The sequence below is a fragment of the Sphaerodactylus townsendi genome, linkage group LG15 (assembly GCF_021028975.2).
Source record: "Sphaerodactylus townsendi isolate TG3544 linkage group LG15, MPM_Stown_v2.3, whole genome shotgun sequence".
Taxonomy (NCBI): Eukaryota; Metazoa; Chordata; class Lepidosauria; order Squamata; family Sphaerodactylidae; genus Sphaerodactylus; species Sphaerodactylus townsendi.
This window is the reverse complement of record NC_059439.1, coordinates 2,961,369-2,985,183: the sequence shown is the minus strand read 5'-3', so window position 1 is coordinate 2,985,183 and position 23,815 is coordinate 2,961,369. Positions and strand designations below refer to the sequence as shown.

The 23,815-nt window shown below is 43.9% G+C and overlaps 2 protein-coding genes across 4 annotated transcripts in view; both read right to left on the bottom strand.

Moving 5' to 3' along the window:
• KCNH6 (potassium voltage-gated channel subfamily H member 6) overlaps positions 1–23,815 on the bottom strand; it is a 534,004-nt gene that overhangs the window by 383,056 nt on the left and 127,133 nt on the right. The gene's annotated exons all lie outside the window — the stretch shown is intronic.
• TANC2 (tetratricopeptide repeat, ankyrin repeat and coiled-coil containing 2) overlaps positions 1–23,815 on the bottom strand; it is a 243,193-nt gene that overhangs the window by 156,221 nt on the left and 63,157 nt on the right. For all 3 annotated transcript variants that reach the window (XM_048516921.1, XM_048516922.1, XM_048516920.1), the window contains exons 4-5: positions 11,783–11,887; positions 6,171–6,353 (exon numbers count right to left, since the gene is read on the bottom strand). In XM_048516921.1, coding sequence (XP_048372878.1) covers positions 6,171–6,353; positions 11,783–11,887 — 288 coding nt within the window. The remainder of the gene's footprint in view (positions 1–6,170; positions 6,354–11,782; positions 11,888–23,815) is intronic.

The following is a 23,815-nucleotide window of genomic DNA, read 5'->3' as shown; positions in this document are numbered from 1 at the left end:
GCCTTTGCATTGAGTGGATCAGATCCATTGAGCCTTGGTGCCAGGGGGATCGGTTCCGATGATCCTTTGCGCTAAGCAACCCTTAGTGCTGAGCAATTTATGGTGCCACAAAGGTTGCAGTGATCCCCAGCACCAAGTGAATCAGCCCAACAATCCCTGGCACCAAGAGTAGTCAGTCAACATTGGAGAAACTGGGGCATTGAAGGGTCTGCCCCAAAGGGCTGCTGCAAAACCCCATGATGCCAGCATCTGTTGGAGGCTGTTTAGGACCTACCCATCAGTTGCAAAAAAGGCACCCATCCAGTTGCACTGTGTCCTCTCGGGGCTGGAAAACCACAATGGTGACGTTGATGGTGATCAGCGGTGACAGCCAATTATATTGGCCAATAGCTTGGTCAAGGGAGATTACCTCCTTCTTTGCAGAATGGCCTTCTGACCTTTGCTTCAAAGTGGTCTCTGAAAAAGCCTCGGTCAGAGGCATCCTCAAAAGTTCCGCAAGGAGGGTCAGAAATCGAGGCTGGGAAATGAGCCTCCTCCCCCCCTTGCTCTGAAGCACCCGAGGGAACCAGACTTTCATACAGGGTTGGAGGCTGTCAAACAAGCCCTCTTCTCTTCTTGCTCTGAAGTGCCCAAAGGAGCCACAGACTTTACAAACGGGGCCACTGTCCTGCCCTGTCCTGCCTGGCCTTTGACCAGGAGAGAAGCACAGGAGTTTCTGAAGAAATCAAAGCTGGAACCAAAAGGGACAACTCTTATGACCATCAGAAAAATACCCCACCAGGCCTGAGGGGAAAAAGCTCAGCCGAGCTGGAGCAAGGAGTCCTTGAAAAAGAAGGGGGGAAGGAGAGCTTGTCCCAACGTCTGTGGTAGAAAGAAAAAACTCACAATTTTGACGAAGAAAACTAGCCCACATGGCCAGAGGCCTGGTGTGAGGTAAAGAATCCACAGAGGTGGATGAAAAACTTCTCGAAAAGGAAGAGGGCAGAGCCATGGCAGAAGAGAAGAACTCACAAATTCGATAATAAAACCACCTCACTGGGACTGAGACTTGGTGTGAGGAAAGAAAACAGCAGAGCTAAAGCAAAAAAATGCTGGAAAAAAGGCAGAGCCCTTCTCAGCTTTCATGGTGGAAGAGAAAAAAAATCACAAACCTTCCTGACAGGGCCCAATTTTTGTGAAAACCTTCCTCACAAGCCTGGGCCCCTTCCACACACGCAAAATAATGCGTTTTCAAACCACTTTCACAACTGTTTGCAAGTGGATTTTGCCATTCCGCACAGCTTCAAAGAGCACTGAAAGCAGTTTGAAAGTGCGTTATTCTGCATGTGCGGAAGGAGCCCTAGTGTGAGGGGAAGAAACAGCAGAGCTGAAGCAAGAACTTATTTTCCCCCATGGCAGCTAAAGAAGAACTGAGGGGATAGAACTCCTCCTGCTCCCATCATGTAACCATTTGGGTGGGAATCGTGCCCCCTCCAAGGGGGGGTAGTGGAAGGGAGTGCTCTTCAGCGCTGCAGAGCAGACAGCAAGCTTGTAAATCTTTGCACTGCAGGCCTGCAAAAGCGCAGTCCCAATGCGGGAATGCACAGAATACCCACGAAGATGAATACAAATTACCATACCCCTGAAAATAAATCTAAATTCATGAAATTCATAAAGTCATATAACATATAATTAACCATATCTAAGATCTTATTAAATTAATTTACTGCAATAACTTAATTATGTCTTAATGACTGATGATACAAATTTTGCCATCTGTCCTTATCTGCCAGTAACACAACTAATTTATCTCACTCTGATTTCCCTGGCAAACGCTGTAAAATATTTCTAAGAAACTTCTCCCAAAAAGTTTCAGATCCCGGGCAACAAAATAGATTTGTGATCACAAAAGCACACTCAATCCTCCAAACGGGATCTTTTTGTAGCAGCCCTCTTCTTTCAAAAGGACAACGGGGCTCAAGATGACACTGCAATACCTGGCTCCTCTAAATGAAGTTAAGTCTCTGGGGCCTGATGAATTGAATCCAAGAGTATTAAAAGAAATGGCAGAAGTAATCTCAGATCTACTTGCAATGATCTTCGAGAATTTCTAGAGAACAGGAGAGTCCCAGCAGACTGGAGGAAGGCTAATGTCTCCATCTTCCAAAAAAAAAAAAAAAAACTGGGAGCCCCAAAGCAAAGTTGGCTGCCTGGTCAGCCTGGCAAGGGGTTAGACTGGATGGCCTTTGTAGTCTCTTCCAACTCTATGATTCTATGAGATAAAAAGAGCAGGGCTTCTGGAATCTTAGTTCAGATTCTCTCTTCTCTCCCAGAGACACAGCTGGACCCCTCTGCCCCACTGCCAGGTAGCACTCCTCTGTCTGCTCTTGTTCCTGAGCCAGACTGAAGTTCTCCCGACTCTCCCCCTGAGGCCAACCTTCTGCTGCGCTTCCCTCCAACATTCCTTCTTCCTTGTGAAAGCAGCACTCCCACGAGCTCATCTGAGTGGCTGTTTGTCCCTTCAGGGGCGGGGTAGCCTCCTGTCTGCCACAGTTAGCAACCCAGAAAATCAAATTTGAAGGTGGGGGATTGGGAGAAGAAGGGTTAAAGCAGCAGCAGAGGGAGAGCAGTAAAAGCAGCTGAGGGAGGACGAGGAGCCAGGTGAGCAAGGAGTGATTGAATGAGAGGGAGAAAGAGCAGGGTGCTCCCGAGAGAGGCCAGATCTGAGTGGTTTCTGCCCTCTCGCTGAGGCAGACCTGAACTCGTTCCTCCTGGCCTTCCTTCCAAAGTTCCATACCCTTCTGAAAGATGATTGCAGGCTAGAGCTCACCTGGGTGGCTGTTTTCCCCTTCAGGAATTCTGTCACATTCAGCTGGATTGATCTACACAAGCAGAACACTGGCAGAGAGGTGAGCTCAGTAAACGAATGGACATTCTGGACTATGCAATTGTGTCCATATAATGCATAATCTCTGCATTCCTCAGTCAACCAGGACCCTGATTGAGCATTAGCCTTTCTGACCCAAAAATCCCCGGAACCTGGCATCTGCTTTTTACACCATGGGCTGCCTCCACCTCTTTTCCTTGCTCCTCTCCTGCTACTGTCTCCTAGCAAGTTTGTCTTCTCTACTGCTTCTAGAGCCATCTCCCTCGAGCTGATTCTTACCTGTGGCCTCCTTTGGTCAGGTTCCCTACCGCCACCCCGTTGTGGTGGATGGCATGACACCTTGACACTCCCAGGAGACTTGGGGCTGGGCATGTCAGCAGTTCTGTCTCTGCTGAAAGACAGCCTCTTCTGCAGACTCCTCCCTTGAATAAGGGCTTGCAAGCCATAGCAGAGATGTTGGCTTGGGAAGCAACTTAGCTTCATTACCAGAGTGTGATGTTTGTTCCATAGCATATTTGCCAGTATTGCAGTGGTGGCTTTAACTGGGTCACTGCAATATCAATACAAAGACAGCGATGTTGCATTCTGGTAATACAGATTATGATATTTGATAACTGCATTACAAGACCAGGGAGCACATACAGACTTGAAGATAGTTCCCCAAAAAGGAGGCTTATGTAAATGTTTAGAGCAATATATAAATGGCAGAAGAATCCTTATCATTTAAACACTCCGAAGACTGCGATTACAAGACCTGTTCTGTGCCATGCTTGGAAAGAAAATCATTGGTGGCTTACTGGAGAACTAGGGTGGGGAAAGGTAATACAAAAGATCCCTATGGAGATAAGAGGTTTAATACAACGGCATATATAATTCACACTGATGGGCTTCCAGGTACCAAATAAGCACCTTAGCTGGGACCCAATTGAAGGGTATAGTGAAGAGTGATGTGCTCAGATTCATTCACAGACTTTGTGGTGGGAAGAGTCCAAAGATCTCAAGGGCTTGTTCTTGTACCACAGCTGAGAACATGTGTGTCCTCCTTACAAAGCCAGTTCCTGGGCCATACCAGTGGCAGTGTACAGTGCACAATGTAGTAATGTACCAGTACCTAACTACAGAGGTATCTGTGGTAGTGATGCAGATGAAGACATTCGGCACTATGTTCTGGAGTGTCCCCTCTATGATCACATAAGATCCAAATATATTAAAGGAATTCTTCCAATTGCGGGGGACACCGATAACACTGGGAAATTGATCTGTCTATTATCTGATGGTGATCCATATATGACCAACCGAGTAGCACTTTTTGTTCATGCTGCAAGAAGAATCAGGCTAAGGGTGGCATCATGATGTTGTGTTGTATTCTTCGATAGGGATATTTATGTAGAGTTAATTTAGTCCATTTTAGCTAAGCCCTTTGGGGTGCTTTTGTGTATGTTTTCATTTTATGATACTGTGTATGAAGAGATTGTGAAGGCCTTTGGCCAAGACAATAAACTTTTACTACTATTTCTATTACTACAAAGCCAGTTCTCTTGTGGGGAATGAAGGAACAAACTCAGAGTGTTGCATTAAGGAATCTGGGGACATTAAGGAATATAAACAAAAGACAGGTGCTAACTAAGTACTTACAATCCACATTGCATCTGATGTGGATAGTTGCAGGATGCCCCCGCCCTGGTACATCTGCAACTCTCTTTAACGTCATTCCTCTTTGCCATCCTTACAGCAAAACACCTGCCCAAAAGAATTCCCAACAAGGAGACCCCTGCTCCAAGTCTGAAACAAGTTGCCCCAAACAAAGGAACAGCTATCTTTTTCAGACCCCACTCCCACCTGTGCTCCGGGGTCTTTGGTCAATCTGGGTGTTCAGACTTGGATTTTCCATCCCATCAAACCTTCACCCACCAATCAATCGATGTTTACACATCAGAAGGCTAGTGTGTTATCCCACCCTGTTGGAGAAGATGCTCTGTATCTGGTAGAGACCTTCTTCCTAGCCACCAAAACACCTGAACTGCTTTTCATCACCATAGCTGGCAAGGTACTACCTGTTTCGCCGCCCCTCATCTCACCACAGCCCCCAACAAGATAAGCTGCAGAGGGAGGCAGTGGACCACACAGCAGCCTCGGGAGACCAAGGGAGAACTGCCAATGCCTCCAGCTGTGGGCCTGACAATCAGCTGGCCAGAAGGATTAGGGGTACTGCTTTTCAGCCAAGCGCCCTTCCCCCCTGAATGACACACTATCAGCAGTACCTGCAGGAGCTCATCCAAATACAAATGGTTCAAGACATAGCCCGAGAGGTGTGTCTCAGGTAGAGGTGAAGGGCTTCAACTGGCCAGCACAAGGCTGCCTATAAAGATGGAGCTTTTCGGCCAGACCTGTGGTCAAGGGCAGCAACAGTGTCCATCCCAGCTGGCCTCCCTCCACTTCCTCTCCTGGTTCCTTTCTTAATTTATTGTTCCTATATTGTTCAGTAAGTATTGATTGTTCTTCCCTTGCTTTGTTTTAGGATATGGATTAGGGTGCTGTGAAGTCAGATTTGGGCCTGGAATGTCTTTGATTTTGTTATATGCATTTAGTGTTGTAAACTGCTCAGAGCCCATTAAAATAGGGGAGAGCAGTCTAGAAATTTAATAAATAAACAAATTGGAACAGTGAGGGGGGGGAGAGGGGAGAGAGTTGGGGAGGCAGAGAGGCCTGGTGGAGGAGGAGAGAAGTGAACGGGATGCCTGAATCAGAAGCCCCTTCTGCACACGCAAAATAATGCATTTTCAAACCACTTTCACAACTGTTTGCAAGTGGATTTTGCTATTCCGCACAGCTTCAAAGAGCACTGAAAGCAGTTTGAAAGTGCATTATTCTGCATGTGCGGAATGAGCCAGAGAGTGGGGTTGCTGCTGGGGACAGGGCAGAAGGGCCCCCAGCCCTCATCTACAAGACTCATCAACAGTTCCTATAACTCTATATTCCAGATAAGCTGAGAGTATCACTCAATCAGATATCATTAAGTAACAACTGCCTTCCTCAGTTAAAAACCAACATTCAACTGGCAATTCTATTCCACCGTTTCAGCACCACCAGCAGACAGCCTAGAATGCAGTTCAGCAGACTGACTGCTTACATCGTTTGATCCTAGACTCTGATGGAATGTGGGAAACAGAGAACAGATACACCTTTTTACATAAATGAGCAGGCACATTCAATCTTTGTTTCTATCTTCCTTGCTTGGTTTGGGGAAAAGAAATGTTATATGCCAATAACTTCATATGCCAGTAAATTCACGGAAAGTCCTTACCAGTCAACTTCTTCATGGGCTGAAGCCGAACACTGATAGACTGATGTGTTAGCAGCGGGGAAGAGGGGAGGGAGCGGGACACACCTTCCATAATCCGAATGTGCTGCATTCCTTCAGGCACTGGGGGTGATGGGAGAGCATACTCCGATTCAAAAACACACTCGTTCTCTGCAGAGTTGCCACCTGGCAGGAAGGACAACAGAAAACATCATTAACAGAAACTCCCCATCTTGTTCTGAAACAGCTCATAGCAAAGACTGGCAGTTCTTCATATAGAAGCATGGGTTGAAATGGGCTAATTTCTTCTATGAATCAAGCTGCTTTCCATAAACTTTCAAAAAGTGAAAACTCCATAGTTCAACGGACCAGGGATTTCAAGCTGGGCTTTTCCCCCCCTTTAGGACATACCCTTGCTTGTCAGTGAATCCAGCTTTACAGGCTGTACAGCTAAACATGATACAGCAGTTGTCTGGGACAGGGAACAGCAGCCAACATGGCCTAGATGTTAGGGATCAGAGATATTGACACAAGCCATCATTCCGGGACACAAATATCAATCAATGTGAAATAATGAACTCTGGAACTGAACAACAGCACACACATCTTTCCTCTAATATTGATCAGTTTACTGCTCTGGAAGATGCTGCATTTCAGCCTCCCGTCAATACAATTTAGGGCCCCATGAGAAATTGGATGGGGAGCGGTTAACAATTGGGAAATTTCCTAAAGACCCAAATCTCTCCCTTGAGAACACAATAATCTCTTAGGATTTTGTCTGCTGTCTCTGGGTATGCAGCAACCTTTATGTTGCCTAAGGTAATGCCATTTTACTTCCCTGTTCAAACATGACATAGACTCAGGAAGCTAAGACTTCACTTAAGCCATTCAATTTCCCCATTTGCCTTATTATCTCATTTTTAATTTAGTCCCATCTGGCCTCAACATTCCAGTATGCATGTACAGGAAGGGGGCTTGGGGGTGGGGCAAGAATTGGTAGACCTTTAAAAATTACATTCATATTATTCTGTGTACATACGGAGTCCCGAGTATGCAAATACACCAACCATGTCTGTGGACGGGTCCCTTTTGCTCCCTTTCTGATAGGTATAACAATATGGAAAAGACTGGTTATGGTACATTTCTGGGGAAGAACCAGAAATTAAATATGGGCAAGACTCCTTTCTGCTTCTCTACAACTGGGTCTGAGTAAAGTGAGAAACTGGGAGTAAACTGGTGGCATAATATCACTGAAACCAATTTTTCTTGCTCAAACTAACTACTGTAAATCAATTTACATCCACAACCAATCACAAGGAAAGCTGAGATTAAGATGAAGGGGGACTGAAAAACTGGTGGAAGGAACATAATCAACTTGAAATAAGCAGATAACTCCACATTACTGGCAGAAAACAGTGAAGCCTTGAACTGATGAAGGGTAAGGCAGAAAGTGTCAAAGCACAACTGCAGCCAAACAGCAAGACAAAATTAAGACTATGGAGAAATTCACAGCTTTAAAGCCGACAATGAAAAAACTGAAATTGTTCAAGATTTTGTTCTTTGGAGAAAATCTTTGGACGTTTTTAAGCAGAGGCTGGATGGCCATCTGTCAGGAGTATTCTGTGTTCCTGCATGGTTGGGGGTTGGAGCTGATGGCCCTTGTGGTCTCTTCCAACTCTTATGATTCTAGTCCTTCGCTGCATCATCAACCACAAAGGAAACGGCAACCAAGAAATCAGGGAGAAGGCTGAGACTTGGAAGGGCAGCCATGAAAGAACTAGAAAAGTCATTTTTATTTGATATGACAGTCAGAAGCCAAAACAGGCCTGGAAAAACCAGGATGAGCCTGAAACAAGTTGGGGGGATGGGGGCAGTGCCAAGAGAGTCTGAAACAGATGTCATGGTTATAGGTTATATGTGGTTACCTGTGAGAAGCAAAGAGAGGGATGCTACGTATGTGTGAGAAGAGGCCTGAAAGGTAGCAGAAGGGAACAGAGCAGAGAGCAAAAGAGGAGCTCTGTTTTTGGGGGGGGGGGGGGGGTTCTTAAATCATTAAATATAAGTCTTTAAACTGTGCGTGTGTTTTGAGGGCTTGTGTGTATAAGAGAGAGTATGTTTTTGAAACCTTGGGAGCTTTGGTTTGTATGTGGGTGGGGGGGAGAGTTTCTTTGCTTTTAGCCACGTTCTTGCCTCAGTCCTCTGAGAGGTGGGGCTTCTTGTGAGTCACCAGTTCTAGTTAACTGCCATCCAGCTCTTTTGAGCAATCCCTAAGAGGCAACAGAAGAAAACAAAAAAGAGACAACAAAAAGTGTGCTTTTTGGGGGGGGGGGGTCCTTAAATCTTTAAATATAAGTCTTTTATTTTTTTAAGTTATATTTTTATTGGTTTTTGAAATGCGGTAATGTACATAGTAATAAATCAATGCAATATAGGTGAACAGATAAGAAATATGATATGTATATATATATAATACATACTATGTGACTAAATGCTTGTTGCTTACATGACGAGAATGGCCTTGATGGTATTTCCCCTGTTTAATTTAGATTTCAAAATTTTCCTGACCCTCTGGGTGTATTCTCTGCTGACCACAGTCTTCACTTGCCCGTGCTTAATGTTATCCAGCTGTAAAATGCCCAGGGATTTATAAGCTGCCTCTTGGTTGCACTTGATGAGTTGGCCATCAGGCATTTCAATCCCATCACTCTCAGTGATCTTGCCCCTCTTTATTGCCACAGTAGCGCACTTTTCCAGACCAAACTCCATCGAAATGTCGGTGCTGAATATTCACTGTGTACAATAGTCACTGGATTTCTGTGTCTGATTTCCCATACAGCTTCAAATCATCCATGTACAGCAAATATGAGATTTTTCCTGAGACTTTGCCCATTGTTTTCTTTAAAATTACTGTTAGTGGGATCATGGTGATGATAAACAGTAAGGACGATAGTGAATCACCTTGGAAAATTCCTTGCTTAATGTTGATTGTTCTGAAGTTTTCATTTCCAACTGTCAGTTCAGTTTTCCACTGCCTCATCACTTTTTCAGTGAATACTCAAATATTTTCGCTGACACCAATTGTTTCCAAGCATTTCATGATCCAACTATGGTTGGATCAAATGCCTTCTTGTAATCGATCCAGACTATATGCAAATTCATTCTTCGATCCTTGCAGTTCTCCATTATCATTTTGTCTATCTGGAGTTGATCTTTTGTGCCCTCCACCGACAGGATGTTATTTGCTTCCAAGTAGCCCATGACGTTATCTACTATTATGCCAGTGAGTAGTTTGAGCATCGTGGGCAAACATGTTATTGCCTGTAGTTTCCAGGAGAAGAAGAAGAATTTGGATTTATATCCCCCCTTTCTCTCCTGTAGGAGACTCAAAGGGGCTGACAATCTCCTAGCCCTTCCCCCCTCACAACAAACACCCTGTGAGGTAGGTGGGGCTGAGAGAGCTCCGAGAAGCTGTGACTAGCCCAAGTTCACCCAGCTGGCATGTGTGGGAGTGTACAGGCTAATCTGAATTCCCCAGATAAGCCTCCACAGCTCAAGCGGCAGAGCGGGGAATCAAACCCAGTTCCTCCAGATTAGATACACAAGCTCTTAACCTCCTGTGCCACTGCTAGAGTTGTTCCTTTGGCTGGATCTTTCAGAATTAAGAATGTCTTCCCAGTTGTTAGTCATTCATTGATTTCACCACTTTGCATGGTTTCATTGAACTGATTGGCCACTGTTGGGTGCAAACTGGTTAGGTATTTGAGCCAGAAGCCATGCAGTTGATCATGTCCTGATGTTGATTTTTGGCCAACATCTTTCTCAAAATCTTTTATCCACTGCACCTTCCTGTTGTAACCCTTCTTGTTTTCCCACAGATCTTTCCAAAACTGAAGTGTTGCATTTTTCTCTGGTCTTTTGCTTCAAACATTGATCTTTGTGTTGAGGCTTTAGTAGAAATGCCTTTGGTCTGATCAATTTTGTCTGCACTGGATGTTTCATGCTTCATATCTTTCAGTTTTGTTTGCTGTGGCTCTTATTTATTGTTTGGTGATTGTTATTATTATGGTATATTATTATTATTAATAATATTAATATCAGTTAATAAAATTTATTTTATTAATACACTGATGTGTTAATAACGTGAAAAATGTGCCAAATCTCTGTGAACTGCAACCATAAGATCTCCGTTTGTCTGGGAATCTGGGAATCCCTGCTGGCTTCTGTCAGCCCTGGAGAGCTTGTTGTCCCCATAGTTGTGCCAACGGGGGGTGGGGGGGTGGGGGGCTATGCTTGTTTGTGATCAGTGCAGTTTCTCAGAAGAAAAAGGCCATTATAGTGTTTTTGCTGCCCTTTTCATCCATATCATAGAATCCATCATTTCCCACTGGCAGTAATATCAAAGTATCAGTGTATCAACATATTAATGTTATATTTCTTTGAAATATGTTTAATACTTTTGTATTCCCCCCCCAAAAAAAAAAACCAAGCGGGAAAAGAAATGGCACAGGTGCCATAGGACACTGATCCGCGCAGGTGTAATACCACTTCCCTATGCTAATTTCCCATGCAAAATGTGTAGATGTGGAAACACCCAGCACAAACCCTGGGCAGGAAAACACGATTTGCAAGGAAATACACTACTCCTGCACCGAGTCAGAAAAAAGGCTGAGAGGTAGGGACAACTACAATGTGCAATACACGCTACTTGCCCCGTGAGAGGTGAATTTACTACTGAGAAAGGGTAGAATAAGACGTGGGTATATAATTGCCTTTAGTGAGAAAGACCAACTATACATTGAGTAAAAAAAAATATACCCTCTGGCTGCCCCCCGGCTTAGAGCTGTCTGCTTGGCATCTCCCATAATCTGACTCCCAGCTTTTGGAATGGGCTTCCAGAGAACGTAGCAGAGAATTATTCTTAGATACTTTTAAAAGGCAAATTTGTAAAGCCAAATTCACTTTGTAGGGCTTTTAACGATGCTTGAGCTGAAGCTGTTTGGGGGAAGTGGTGAGCCAGAAGGAAAAGGAGAGACATAATAAATATATAAAACAAATTCTACTTAGGATCACACTGTACTTTGCTTACAAAAAGCATTTACTGTTGAGCAGAAGGACCTTGAACAGGAGAATCCTGAAGAATACCAATAAGGTCCTTGAAACTGGATGAGTGAAGGATGCGGGCAGACTATAAAAAGGAACTGATTGACTGATGGTGCTTTCCATTCAAAATGGAAACAGTGATACACAAATAACTTCAGCAACATCTCTTCACGAACAGACTCGCTGCTACTCAAAACAGCAGACTTATCAAAACCATTTCTTAGAAACAATAACACAAGACCTTCAAGCAGAGGCACAGAAATACTAAACATGGGAGTAAGGATTTTAAAAAAAAGAATTACAGTAAGAGACAGTACTACTGTCTTGTGTTGCCGGGAAACAAACATTAATTCTGTCCCTCACTTAGGATCCTTGAAGAGGAAAGGAGGTTTGGGCACCCTAAAACAAGGTGGGACTGCAAGTATAGGGTACTTTGGGTGACATGCAGCTTTTATGATACTACAAGTGATTTTTCCTAGTCAGCTGGAGACACACATACACACACACACACACACCCTGTGCCTCAATCTCTTCCTCCTCAAGATGCACCCCTATGAGTGGACGAGCATGAAGATCTTTTTCTTGCTCTTCCTCCTCCTCAGAAGCCCTCTGAAGATCACCTGTACAGGGAAAGAGCAGGTTTTTAGTGTTTTGCACAGCTTTCAATCTAGTTGTGTGTTTCCACAGCAAACAAACAGCAAAGGGGGAGATGATTCAGAGAGAACCCAAGCCAGCAAATGAAAGTAGGAAGACTGACAGCCAGGCCTTTTCTATTTTTTAGGTAAAAGCCACTGGGAAGGGTGAGGGATGTTCATAATTGCCTTGCCCCCTCTCATACAAGATCTGCCCACTGCTTTGCCCTCCCAAGCTAATTTTAATCCCCGGCATCTTCTCCCACAGGTGACAGAAACTGTAATACCCTGGGGCAGTGATGGCGAACCTTTGGCACTCCAGATGTTATGGACTACAATTCCCATCAGCCCCTGCCAGCATGTGGCAAACAACCCAGAGCCAGCATGGTGTAGGGGTTAAGAGCAGGTGACTCCAATATGGAGAACTGGGTTTGATTCCCCACTCCTTCACGTGAGCGGTGGGCTCTTAGCTGGTGAACTGGATTTGTTTCCCCACTCCTGTATTTCTGCTGGGTAACCTTGGGCCAGTCACAATTCTTTGGAACTCTCTCAGCCCCAGCTACCTCACAAGGTGGTCTGTTGTGGGGAGAGGAAGGGAAAGGCATTTGAAGCCCCTTTGAGTTTTCGTGCAGGAGAGAAAGGCAGGATATAAATCCAAACTCTTCAAAATCTTAGGTCATTCATGTAATTATTTTATTGCATTTATATCTGGCACCTTCCCAATCAAGGTTGGGTTCAGGACAGATGACTGTTTAGTTGCAATTTTTTAGAAGGCAGAGTGTCCATAGGATAACTGACCAGCGGAGGACCCAAGTGCAAAGAAAGCATCTGCCTGCCCTAGAAAGAATCAAATTCCTCCTCTTTATCTGCAGCCACTACTAGGAGGTGACAACTTATAAATTCTGGTAAAGATTGCCCTGCGTTTTTGGCTGACTGCTCTGACTTGCTCTCTGGCCTTAACTCTCTGGTTAAATCTCTTCATCAAGCTACCCAAACACCTTATAATTGTCAACAGGAAAGTGATTGGCACGTTCCCTTGAAAAAACATCTTCAGGAACCACCAGTGGCTATTTCCAATCTGTCTGCGTGCCAATTGCCCATAGATTTATCATTCACAGATGATGGCAAGTTGTATCTACAACTTAATATTTCTTTTCAGCTAAACTGAACAGCAACACCTACGAACCATCTACTTTGGAGGCACCTTCTATTCTAGGCAGCGATTCTACAAATTCTGCCAATTATCTTCCACTTTCTCAGTTTAATTTACTAGTAGGTGATACCACCCATATCATGATGGCTTCTTGGAATATAGCCAGCACTGGTGGTACCAGCTGTAGTGACTGCTGCCAGTGGCGGTGTCCCACAGTTGCCTGGAGTTAAAAGTCACCTTCAGTTGGACCCCAGAGAAGTTCCTGTACTTCTTGATACAAGTGTCAGGATTCATGCAACAGTGAAGGTGTACTTTTTTGTCCAATGCCAGCTGCATTCACTATGCAGATGCACTGATGGAGGGCGAGGCAGCTGCATGGTTGGTGGATCTGTTTACCTGGGAGTAACAGAATTAGAGATTTTTTTACAATTTCATGCTGGCGTGAGAGCATTTCGAAGATCAATTCCAGAAGAATTGGGCAAGGACCAAGTTACAATGGATTAAACAAGGGGCACGGCCAGTGAGTGTCTATGCCAAGGAGTTCTGGCTCTGGGTAAGCAAGGTGCACAACTCGACTGAAATAACAAAAGTCCAGTACTTTGAGGTGGGTTGAATCCCAAGATTTTACAGGGCAAGGCCACCCTGACCATGATGGGCTGGGTGAGGTTGGCCCAGCAGGCAAGGCTGTTTGGTGAAGGTGAAGGGAGCTGGCAACCAAGGAGAAGATTCAATTCCGCAGAGAGAGACTAGGTCAGGAGACTGGGACTCTGCCTGCGATGGGGAGGAGAAGGGCATCTGATGGCAAGTGGTGCCCAAGCAAGCGTGGGTGATGGCCAGGCTGCTGTGGGAACAATAACCAGAGGGACAACATGTGGTGGCCCTGCAAAGGCAAACAGGAGGATGTGGGGAAACACCCCATTAAGCAACGGCATTAATGGCCTCCAGAATGGACAAAGGAGTGAGGGCCAGCTCATCTTCGGAGGACCTCATGGATGAAGAACCGAGTGCCCCTGGCTGGCAGGAATGGGTTGGATCTGCCGCAACCTATGCTGACAGGCAGGTCTTGAGGAGAGGCCCTGTTGCCCCATTTTCTGTCCCTTTAAAGCTGAGAAACCTCACTAAAGGGACTAAAATGACCCTTCAGGAGATCCCAGACTCTGGCTGAAGTCACAGCTTGATCAACTTGACAGTAGTCAATGGGCACGGGCTGGCAGTACAAGACTTGGAGGACCCCATTCAGTTTGAACAGTTTGAACAGACAAGCCCCTGTAACCTTGGGCATCGGGAGCCATTGGGAGTTAATCCAGTTTATAGCCACACAGCTCTGCCTTCAGTTTCCATGAAAGCTCATCTACAACTCTTGTGATTTTACCTCAAATCGGCTGGCGCTGGTTTCTGCTGGTTTCATATGGATAGCATTTTTACCTGAAGGAAAACTACTAGTTCAAACTCTTGACTGCTATTCCCCTCGAGGTTATGAAAACCTGGGATTTTGATAAAATTTGTGAATGGGAAAAAGATAAGGAACCAAGTCAAGATGATATTCTTGCTTTAAGCTAGTTTAAAAATTCTCACACTATTTATCTGAGCTTACGGATACATCACTGAAAAGAGCATTTACAAGCGCCCAATTTCAGACAATACCCTCAGCTTACATTCAGGGTAGATATAGTAAAATCTCTCCTAATTTTCGTTTCCATCCATGTGCCTCTAACCATTTAGAAGACCTTGCCCACTATTTTTTTTCTTTTGTCCATTATATGACAGTATTCAATCCAGACTGCACCAAGTTATTCCACAGTCTGTGTAGTTCAATGAGGATTGCATCTGTTTTCTTTTGGCAGATGTAAACCCAGCAATTACATATGGGATTGCCTCTTTATGCATTTATCAATTAAATGAAGACAAGGTTTGTGCTGGCCAACCCTCGATAATAGATCCTTCGGTCCTGTTTTGCCTATGGAATTGATTGTTGTCTTTTATCTTATTGTATATTTTTATTTACTTTATCTCTTTTATTGATTTGGTTTTATGTTATGTTGTTAAGGCTTGTAGCTATAAAAATACTTTAAAATATTTGCAACTGTCTCCTCCTTCCTCTTGTTTATTTGCATATTACCTCATGCTGATACAGACATTTGCCACCACAGCCCTCTCTCGAGCCTTTTGTTCCTTGTGCAAGTGAATGTGGGCGAAGCTGTAAGCAAACATAGTATGCCAGACAGTAGAAAATGCTAATAGGATGTTGTGTATTAATTCCAGTTTCTGGCGGATGTTGAATTTAAGGGCGATGTTCTAACATACCATGTCATGTTTTTGGTGCATGTAAATGCTCTCTCGTGAATCAAATGTTCCTTGGTTCTAGAATTAACAATGAATTTGCCATAATTTCTGGCTGAGTCCCTTCCTCTTCTCCACTCTGTTTCCTGCTTTATTAGAAACACGACTATGAATTGGTCCTCTTGATCTTTGTTTGGAACTTTCTGATTTTTTTTTCTTTCCCTTTTGCACAAATGGAAATGGAATGATGTCCACAGGCATGCCGGTGGAAATTGCTTTACGATTCACCTAGTCTATTTTGTCAACAAGACATTTGTATAAACTCTAGTTTATTAGAAATAAATAACAAATCAAAGTTCATTTGTAAGCTTCAGTTAGTCTGCGACTTTCCTCCTTTCCTGATTCTAAAAAGAATCCTTGGATGTTTCCCTAAACACCTTTACATTGCCCAAATGCAGGCAACATGTCACTGTTTATTACTAGTTTTCTGCAAAAAAAATAAATAAATGGCAAACTACAAACAGGGAGGCCTAGAGCAAGCCGTTCAAGATAGTTCAAGCTAACTAGCCATCAATTTCACTGAATCCCTTAAATTTTCATACCCTAAACAAAATAAAACCTCATCTTCCCCAAAGGGGAAGATTGTAAGAAACAGAATGAATTCTTTGCCATGTGAGACTGCCAGCACCCTACCTGTCCCTAACTGACCTGGCTACAGTGATCCATGCAAGGGTCACCTCTAGTCTGGACGACGGCAAATCGTTCTATGCAGGGTTGCCCTTGGGCCTTCTCCTGAAACTCCAACTAGTGCAAAATGCAACAGCACAGGTCCTGACCAGGACCCCATAGCGGATGCTCATTTGACCAGGGCTCCCGCTAGCTGCATTGGCTCCAGATGGAGTACCAAATACGATGCTTACCTTCCGAATCCTAAACGGTCTAGGGCCATTGGAACTATGGGACTGCCTCTCCCAATACATCCCCTGAAGTGCAGTGAAGTCAGCAAACAATAAGCTACTGGTGATCCCTGGCACAAAAGAGGTCCAGCTGGCTTCAAGCAGGGCCAGGGCATTCTCAGTCCTGGCCCCAGCCTGGTGGAATGATCTGTCTGATCAGATATGGGCCCTGAAGGACTTGATGTAATTCCTGTAAGATGAAGCTGTTCTGCCAGGCTTATTGTTGAGGCAGCAGTGGGGAAATCAATTATTTCCACTTCTCCATCTCCTGGTCCAATCACTGCCACGACCTGGCCTTTGTAGGAATAGCCGAGAGGGCTCCCAGCCTCCTTTCCATGCACTGCCGTTCTAAGCCTGCATCTTGTCCCAGTGTCTCCTATTACCCAGTGTCTGGTCACCATGGGGACAGCTTACTGCCTTTTGCACTATCGGAGGAGTGGCCACTTTCCAACTAGCTGCCCTTTCCTTTCTTTCTGGTGCTCCTTTCACAGTAGCACACTCAGAACAATTGGGGGGGGGGTCCCCTAAGGTGGTACAAGAACTGCTACCAGCATTAAACATTATAAAGCATTTATTGAAAAGAAACTGTCCACATACAGACTGTCACCGCAGCAATAGATTGAGCAAGAGATCCAAAAGAAAAGGGTCAAGCACAATGCTTCTGTCTCTGTTTACGCTCTAGTGGATGTTAGCCTAAGGCAAGCTCTTTATAGGTTAACTCTTAACAACTCTGCCTGGTTTATGCAGGAGGGCTTTATTCTTTTTCTGGCTTCACTCTCAATTTATATTTACTGTTTTATATTTGCCACATTATATGGATTTACTTTTATTTTTATTCTAACCATTTGTTAATCTTTCGGAACTGGTTTTGTATTGAAATAAATGTTAATGATGACAATGACGATGACGATGACGATGACGAGGAGGAGGAGGAGGAGGAGGAGGAGGAGGAGGAGGAGGAGGAGGAGAATCATGATGATGAGAGTTTCCATTCCATTGAAGCACACAGTGATAGCTGCCTCCAGCAGGCGCCAAAAGAGAGGTCTGTCTGCCAGTGTAAAGATGCAGTGGTTCAGGGGGATGGACTCTAATCTGGAGAACTGAGTTTGATTCCCCACTCCTCCACATGAGCGGCAGACTCTTATCTGGTGAACTGGATTTGTTTTCCCAATCCAACATTCCTGCTGGGTGACCTTGGGCCAGTCACAGTTCTCTCCAAACTCTCAGCTCCACTGACCTCACCAGGTGTCTATTGTGAAGAGGGGTGGGGAAAGGAGTTTGTCAGCCTCCTTGACTCTCCTTATGGGAGAGAAAGGTGGGGTATAAATCCAAGCCCTTCTTCTTCCTCTTCTTTGATGAAGTAAGCCCAAGAGCCGCTCCTCCTTATGCCCAAAAGTTTATCATTGTCCTTACAGTCTTTTCCGGCCAGATCTAAGAAGCTTCTCCTGAGGTCTTGCTAGCACCTTAAGTCTCCCAAATGTCTGTTCCCTGCTGGATGTCACCTTCTTGCTGGAAGGGTATGTGTGACTGATAAAGCTAGGCCTACCATCTACATTTCTAAAGCCTTGATGATTGAGGCTAGTAGAGCATAAGAACATAAGAACATAAGAACAAGCCAGCTGGATCAGACCAAAGTCCATCTAGTCCAGCCCTCTGCTACTCGCAGTGGCCCACCAGGTGCCTTTGGGAGCTCACATGCAAGATGTGAACGCAATGGCCTTCTGCAGCTGTTGCTCCCGATCACCTGGTCTGTTAAGGCATTTGCAATCTCAGATCAAAGAGGATCAAGATTGGTAGCCATAAATCGACTTCATAAATCTGTCCAAGCCCCTTTTAAAGCTATCCAGGTTAGTGGCCATCACCACCTCCTGTGGCAGCATATTCCAAACACCAATCACACGTTGCGTGAAGAAGTGTTTCCTTTTATTAGTTCTAATTCTTCCCCCCAGCATTTTCAATTAATGTCCCCTGGTTCTAGTATTGTGAGAAAGAGAGAAAAATTTCTCTCTGTCAACATTTTCTACCCCATGCATAATTTTATAGACTTCAGTCATATCTCCCCTCAGCCGTCTCCTCTCCAAACTAAAGAGTCCCAAACGCTGCAGCCTCTCCTCATAGGGAAGGTGCTCCAGTCCCTCAATCATCCTTGTTGCCCTTCTTTGCACTTTTTCTATCTCCTCAATATCCTTTTTGAGATGCGGCGACCAGAACTGGACACATTCCCATGGAACTATCAACTAAGACGCCCAAATCCCTTTCCTGGTCTGTGACTGATAGCACTGACCCTTGTAGCTTGTATGTGAAGTTTGGATTTTTTGCCCCAATGTGCATCACTTTGCATTTTGCTACATTGAACTGCATTTGCCATTTCTTAGCCCACTCACCTAATTTATCAAGGTCTGCTTGGAGCTCTTCGCAATCCTTTGTGGTTCTCACCACCCTACATAATTTGGTATCATCTGCAAACTTGGCCACCACGCTACCCACCCCTACTTCCAGGTCATTTATGAATAGGTTAAAGAGCACTGGTCCCAAAATGGATCCCTGGGGGACACCACTCCCTACATCTCTCCATTGTGAGAACTTCCCATTTACACCCACTCTTTGCTTACTGTTTCTCAACGAGTTTTTAATCCATAGGAGGACTTCCCTTCTTATTCCTTGATTGCTGAGTTTTTTCAATAGTCTCTGGTGCAACTGAGCAACTGACCACCCCGCCCCCACTCTGCCCATACACACACACTTGTACTCTGAGAGAAAATTTTTAAAAACTCCAGAGGATGGCTTGCTCAGTCCAAATCTCTAAAGAAACATACATTTCTTCCCAATAGGACCAGCTGAAGTTGTCCCAACAGGTGAGAACCTCTCCACCAGTAGTCTGGAGGGTGCTTGGGGCTCACTGACAATAAGACTCCTGGGCAGCACCAAGATATCCACAAGACATCCAGGATATTTCGCTGTACAAAATGCAACAGATAAATAAACCCTTTTTCAGAAAAATGACACTCATAGATATACTTCTACCTACCACTCAAAACACATCACATGAACAATTCTCTCCAGCCAAGCCTTGAGATACAGCTGCATTTGCAATAGATGTTCAGGCAATGACAATAAAAGGATTTATACCAAGTATTCTCTCCTGAATAAGCAAAGGGACAGATCGGCAGGGCTAGACAATAACCCAGAGATGATCTTCCACAGGATAGACTAAGCAGAGATAGCAGGAAACCACTACTAGTTGTCACAAACAACTCATTGCTCCAGCACAAAATCACAGAGCCACAGCTTCTCCAGCTTCTCCACAAACTTTCAGGGGGTAGGCCAGTACCCACTTACGGACACTTCCCCCAACCTGAAACAACTATTTACCAACAACCAGTGGAAATACAAACCCAAGGACTAGTCCCTGCAACAAACCCTGGTGTTGATTCAGTCCTTATATCCATCCAAGTGACACTCTTACAAGACTCTATAACTTTAGCAATATCATCCAAGGGCTCATTTACCTTCACAATCTCTTAAGAACATAAGAACAAGCCAGCTGGATCAGACCAGAGTCCGTCTAGTCCAGCTCTCTGCTACTTGCAGTGGCCCACCAGGTGCCTTTGGGAGCTCACATGCAAGATGTGAAAGCAAGGGCCTTCTGCGGCTCTTAATGTAATACATGCTTTCATACGCCAAGAATGCCCTCTGCCTTAGACCAAAGTCTCCATGTGTGTGTAAAATATCAAGTCACAGACAACCTATGGCGACCACAACAACAGGCTTTCAAGGCAGGTAAGTAGCACAGGAGGTTTGTCATTGCCTTCCTTTGCAAAGTCTGCCTTGGTGGTTTCCCTTCCAAGTTCCAGCCCTGCTCAGCTTCCAAGATCTGACAAGACTGGGCTATCAATGCCACCTTCCCTCCCCAAAATGTCTATGTAATAGAATAAATGGACAGAAATCAGACACCACATTCAGAAAGTAGCAGATGGCTCTATAGACATTCAGTTATAAGCTTAAAGGCTGCAATACTTCAGCAAAAAATATTTCACATGGAGACTCCAGTAACTGGAATTCATATACAGGTTTGGTACTGTATTTATGGAGGTGAGTGGGTTTTACTTTTAAAGTTTTAGTTTTGTCTCACTTTCAGACACATTAACTTGCTTTCTACTGCCGTTATTGTATTTTTCTTCTGCTGTTGTAAGCTAGTTTGTGTTCCTTCAGGGAGAAAAATAAAATAGGTGAATTAAGTAATACCACAATTTCATTTATCTATACATCTATTTCTGTGTGGGCCAATCTGCAGATATCTAAATCCAAAAATTTGCCCCATACTGAAAAAAATGAGATTTTTCTCCAAACAAATCATAAAACTTTTTTTAAAGGAGGGGTTTTAATTCCCCCTAAAACAAAAATATCTGCGCACACGCATAGTAGTTACTGGATGATGCAGCTCCCAATGACCAGGCCGCCTTCATCAGTGGGATTCCCAGGGAACCTGCAGCTGGCACAGTGGCTCCTGCTTCTGGCAGGGCTGGCACAGTCACCACATCTCTCAACAACCAGGTTGCCACCTTGTCTTCTTTTAATCTATCTAATGGCTTTTGGACAGCAAGAAACAGAAATACAGCACACACAAAAAGATACTCGGTATTTCAAAAGAGATTCCTCCTAAACATTAGGAAGAATTTCCTGATGAGTAAGGGCTGTTTTGACAAAGAAGTATACGCCACGGCTGCCTCCTCAGGAGAGAGGGACAGGTAGGTAGTCTCCTTCTTTGGAGATTTTTTTAAACAGAGGCTGGATGGGCACATCCATCAGGAATGCCTTGATGGCCTAATATTCCTGCATGGCAGAGGGGATTGGACTTGATGGCCCTGTGTGGTCTCTTGCCAGCTCCTCCATGGATTCTATCCCGATTCCTATTCCTATTTGTACAGATTCGTAAAATCCATTGTTACTTGTAACTCTCGTGTCCAAAATTCAAAAAAGGGTTTCCAACTTTAAAAAAATGATTTCCCCAATCTGTCATCTCTCACTTGGACCATTTTGTTGACTTTGATAATTTATTTGCCACACTTTGTAGATCCAACCATAAATGGACAATAATGCATTATTCTTTAGTCAACGCATGCCGACTAGTGGTCGCCATCCCAAAATATACCATATACCATGAGGGGTACAGTCTTAATAATTAAATTTAAGGATGTGGTGCTTTTGTCATTTTTTCATATTGAATCTTTGAAACTCGACTGAAACATCATATCTTGGCTAACTGGTCCAGTCTGCACTGGTTGCAGCTGACCCTTTTGAGACCCCTCCTTTTTTCACACCCCTCCTATTTCAAGGTTCTGACCAAAACTGTTAACTCTTAGACTTCCTGACTCCAGAGTAGGTTTAGCCCAAGAATTTCAAAGGTGCCAACAGGCTCAAAAAAGTAGGGGACACCTGCATTAAAATTGTCAAGGCTGTATGAAACAAGTGGAGAGAGAGTGTTTTTATATTTGGGTAGCTAAAGAGTTGTAAATATTATAGCTAGAGCGTTGTAAATATTTGGTTGGATCCAATCTTTGACCACCCAATATTTAATGTTCTAGCAACAGAAAAATCAGCATTGCACAAAAAATGACTGAAATGGAGAAATAGAAGGATTTAACTCTCTGTAGAAATGGAAAAGACCCTTGAACAATATCTTGTTGTAACCTATGCAACAGTAAACTTTAACTCTTATACAGCCATTTGGATCTGTCTGTAGATGCTTAAATTGAAAAGAGCCAATTTGTCTTTATTTTAATAATAGAAGTACAACCTAGGGTGTTTTAGAGCACTAGGTAAATTCTGCCAGTTCCTTCTGCCAATTATTTATTATTTGTATTGTCGAAGGCTTTCATGGCCAGAATCACTTGGGTGCTGTGTGGTTTCCAGGCTGCATGGCCGTGCTGCTAGAACACAGCCATACAGCCCGGAAATCACACAGCACCCTATTTATTATTTGTTCAGACAGTAAAATTTGTATATTTTTAAAGAGGAATAAAAGTTTAGGCAATATTGTTTTTATGCTTGCAAAACTATCAAACCAAGAGATTAAAAATTATACCAATTTTACAAGTCTTTCTTTAACCAGTCCCATAATCTCAAATAATTATTCTTCTGAAGATCATCAGGTTCACTAGATAACCAAATTCCCAGAAATGATAAATAGGTGCTAAGATTAAAGATCAACCTGACAGATTAAAATCATACCCTTATCATCTCTGTTTTGAATTTAGTTATTGAAAATTTATGAATGAGTGAAATGGAGTATTAGGGGGATTTAATTCTGAGTTCTTGCTGAGTGTCCTGTGAGTAATACTATCCAGCCCCAGAGACTTGTTAAACTATAATTTATGAATAATGTGTAAAATTTTCATTTTAAATCAATTTTAAATATATATATATGAACATTTGTAAAATATATAGTGTTGGTAATACATCTTTAACCCAATCCTGCTTAAGTTTTTGCTGCGTACTTTACTCAGTATCATAATTTTGTTCCATGTGCACAAAATCTCAAGTCAGGCCCTAGAATTCTTCCTTTGTATTAGAAGAAGAAGAAGAAGAAGAGTTTGGATTTATATCCCCCCTTTCTCTCCTGTAGGAGACTCAAAGGGGCTGACAATCTCCTAGCCCTTCCCCCCTCACAACAAACACCCTGTGAGGTAGGTGGGGTTGAGAGAGCTCCGAGAAGCTGTGACTAGCCCAAGGTCACCCAGCTGACATGTGTGGGAGTGTACAGGCTAATCTGAATTCCCCAGATAAGCCTCCACAGCTCAAGCGGCAGAGCTGGGAATCAAACCTGGTTCCTCCAGATCAGAGCGCACCTGCTCTTAGTCACTGCTCTTAGCCACTACGCCACTGCTGCTCCAATATCCAATTTAAGATATATTCTGCTCAACTGAAGACAACTGTGCCAGCGTTGTGCAGTGATGATGAGCAGGTGGACTCTAATCTGGAGAACTGGATTTGATTCCCCACTCCTTCCCATGAGCGACAGAGTCTTGTCTGGTGAACCACATTTGTTTCCGCACTCCTACACAATCCTGCTGGGTGACGTTAGGCTATTGGTACCCACAATTGCCGATTACCAACAGCTGATTCCTTATGTTATCGTCGCCCTTCCTCATTTTCAGCTTAGAATCCAATAATGACAAATTTGATGGATGGTTGGATTTCTTTAAAGAATCATGAGTTTTGGATTGGTTAGTTGAATAATTGTTGCTCGGGACCACTAGGTTCTAGTGAGGTCAAGACAAAAAGCCATCTTCAGTGATCAAGATGGAGTTGACAGAGCTTATGAAGGAAGCTTCAGTATTGAGGGTGAAGTATGATAGAGGCCCTGGATTCAGTGGTAAACACTCATTCCCCAAGTGATGCCCATATTCTACAGGATCTGTTCTGATGAGCCTGTTCAGTGGATTTTCACAATGTGAGCAGGAATCAGCACACAAGTTCCTCAACACAATAGACAATTATCGTAACCATCCACACAATGCTTGACAG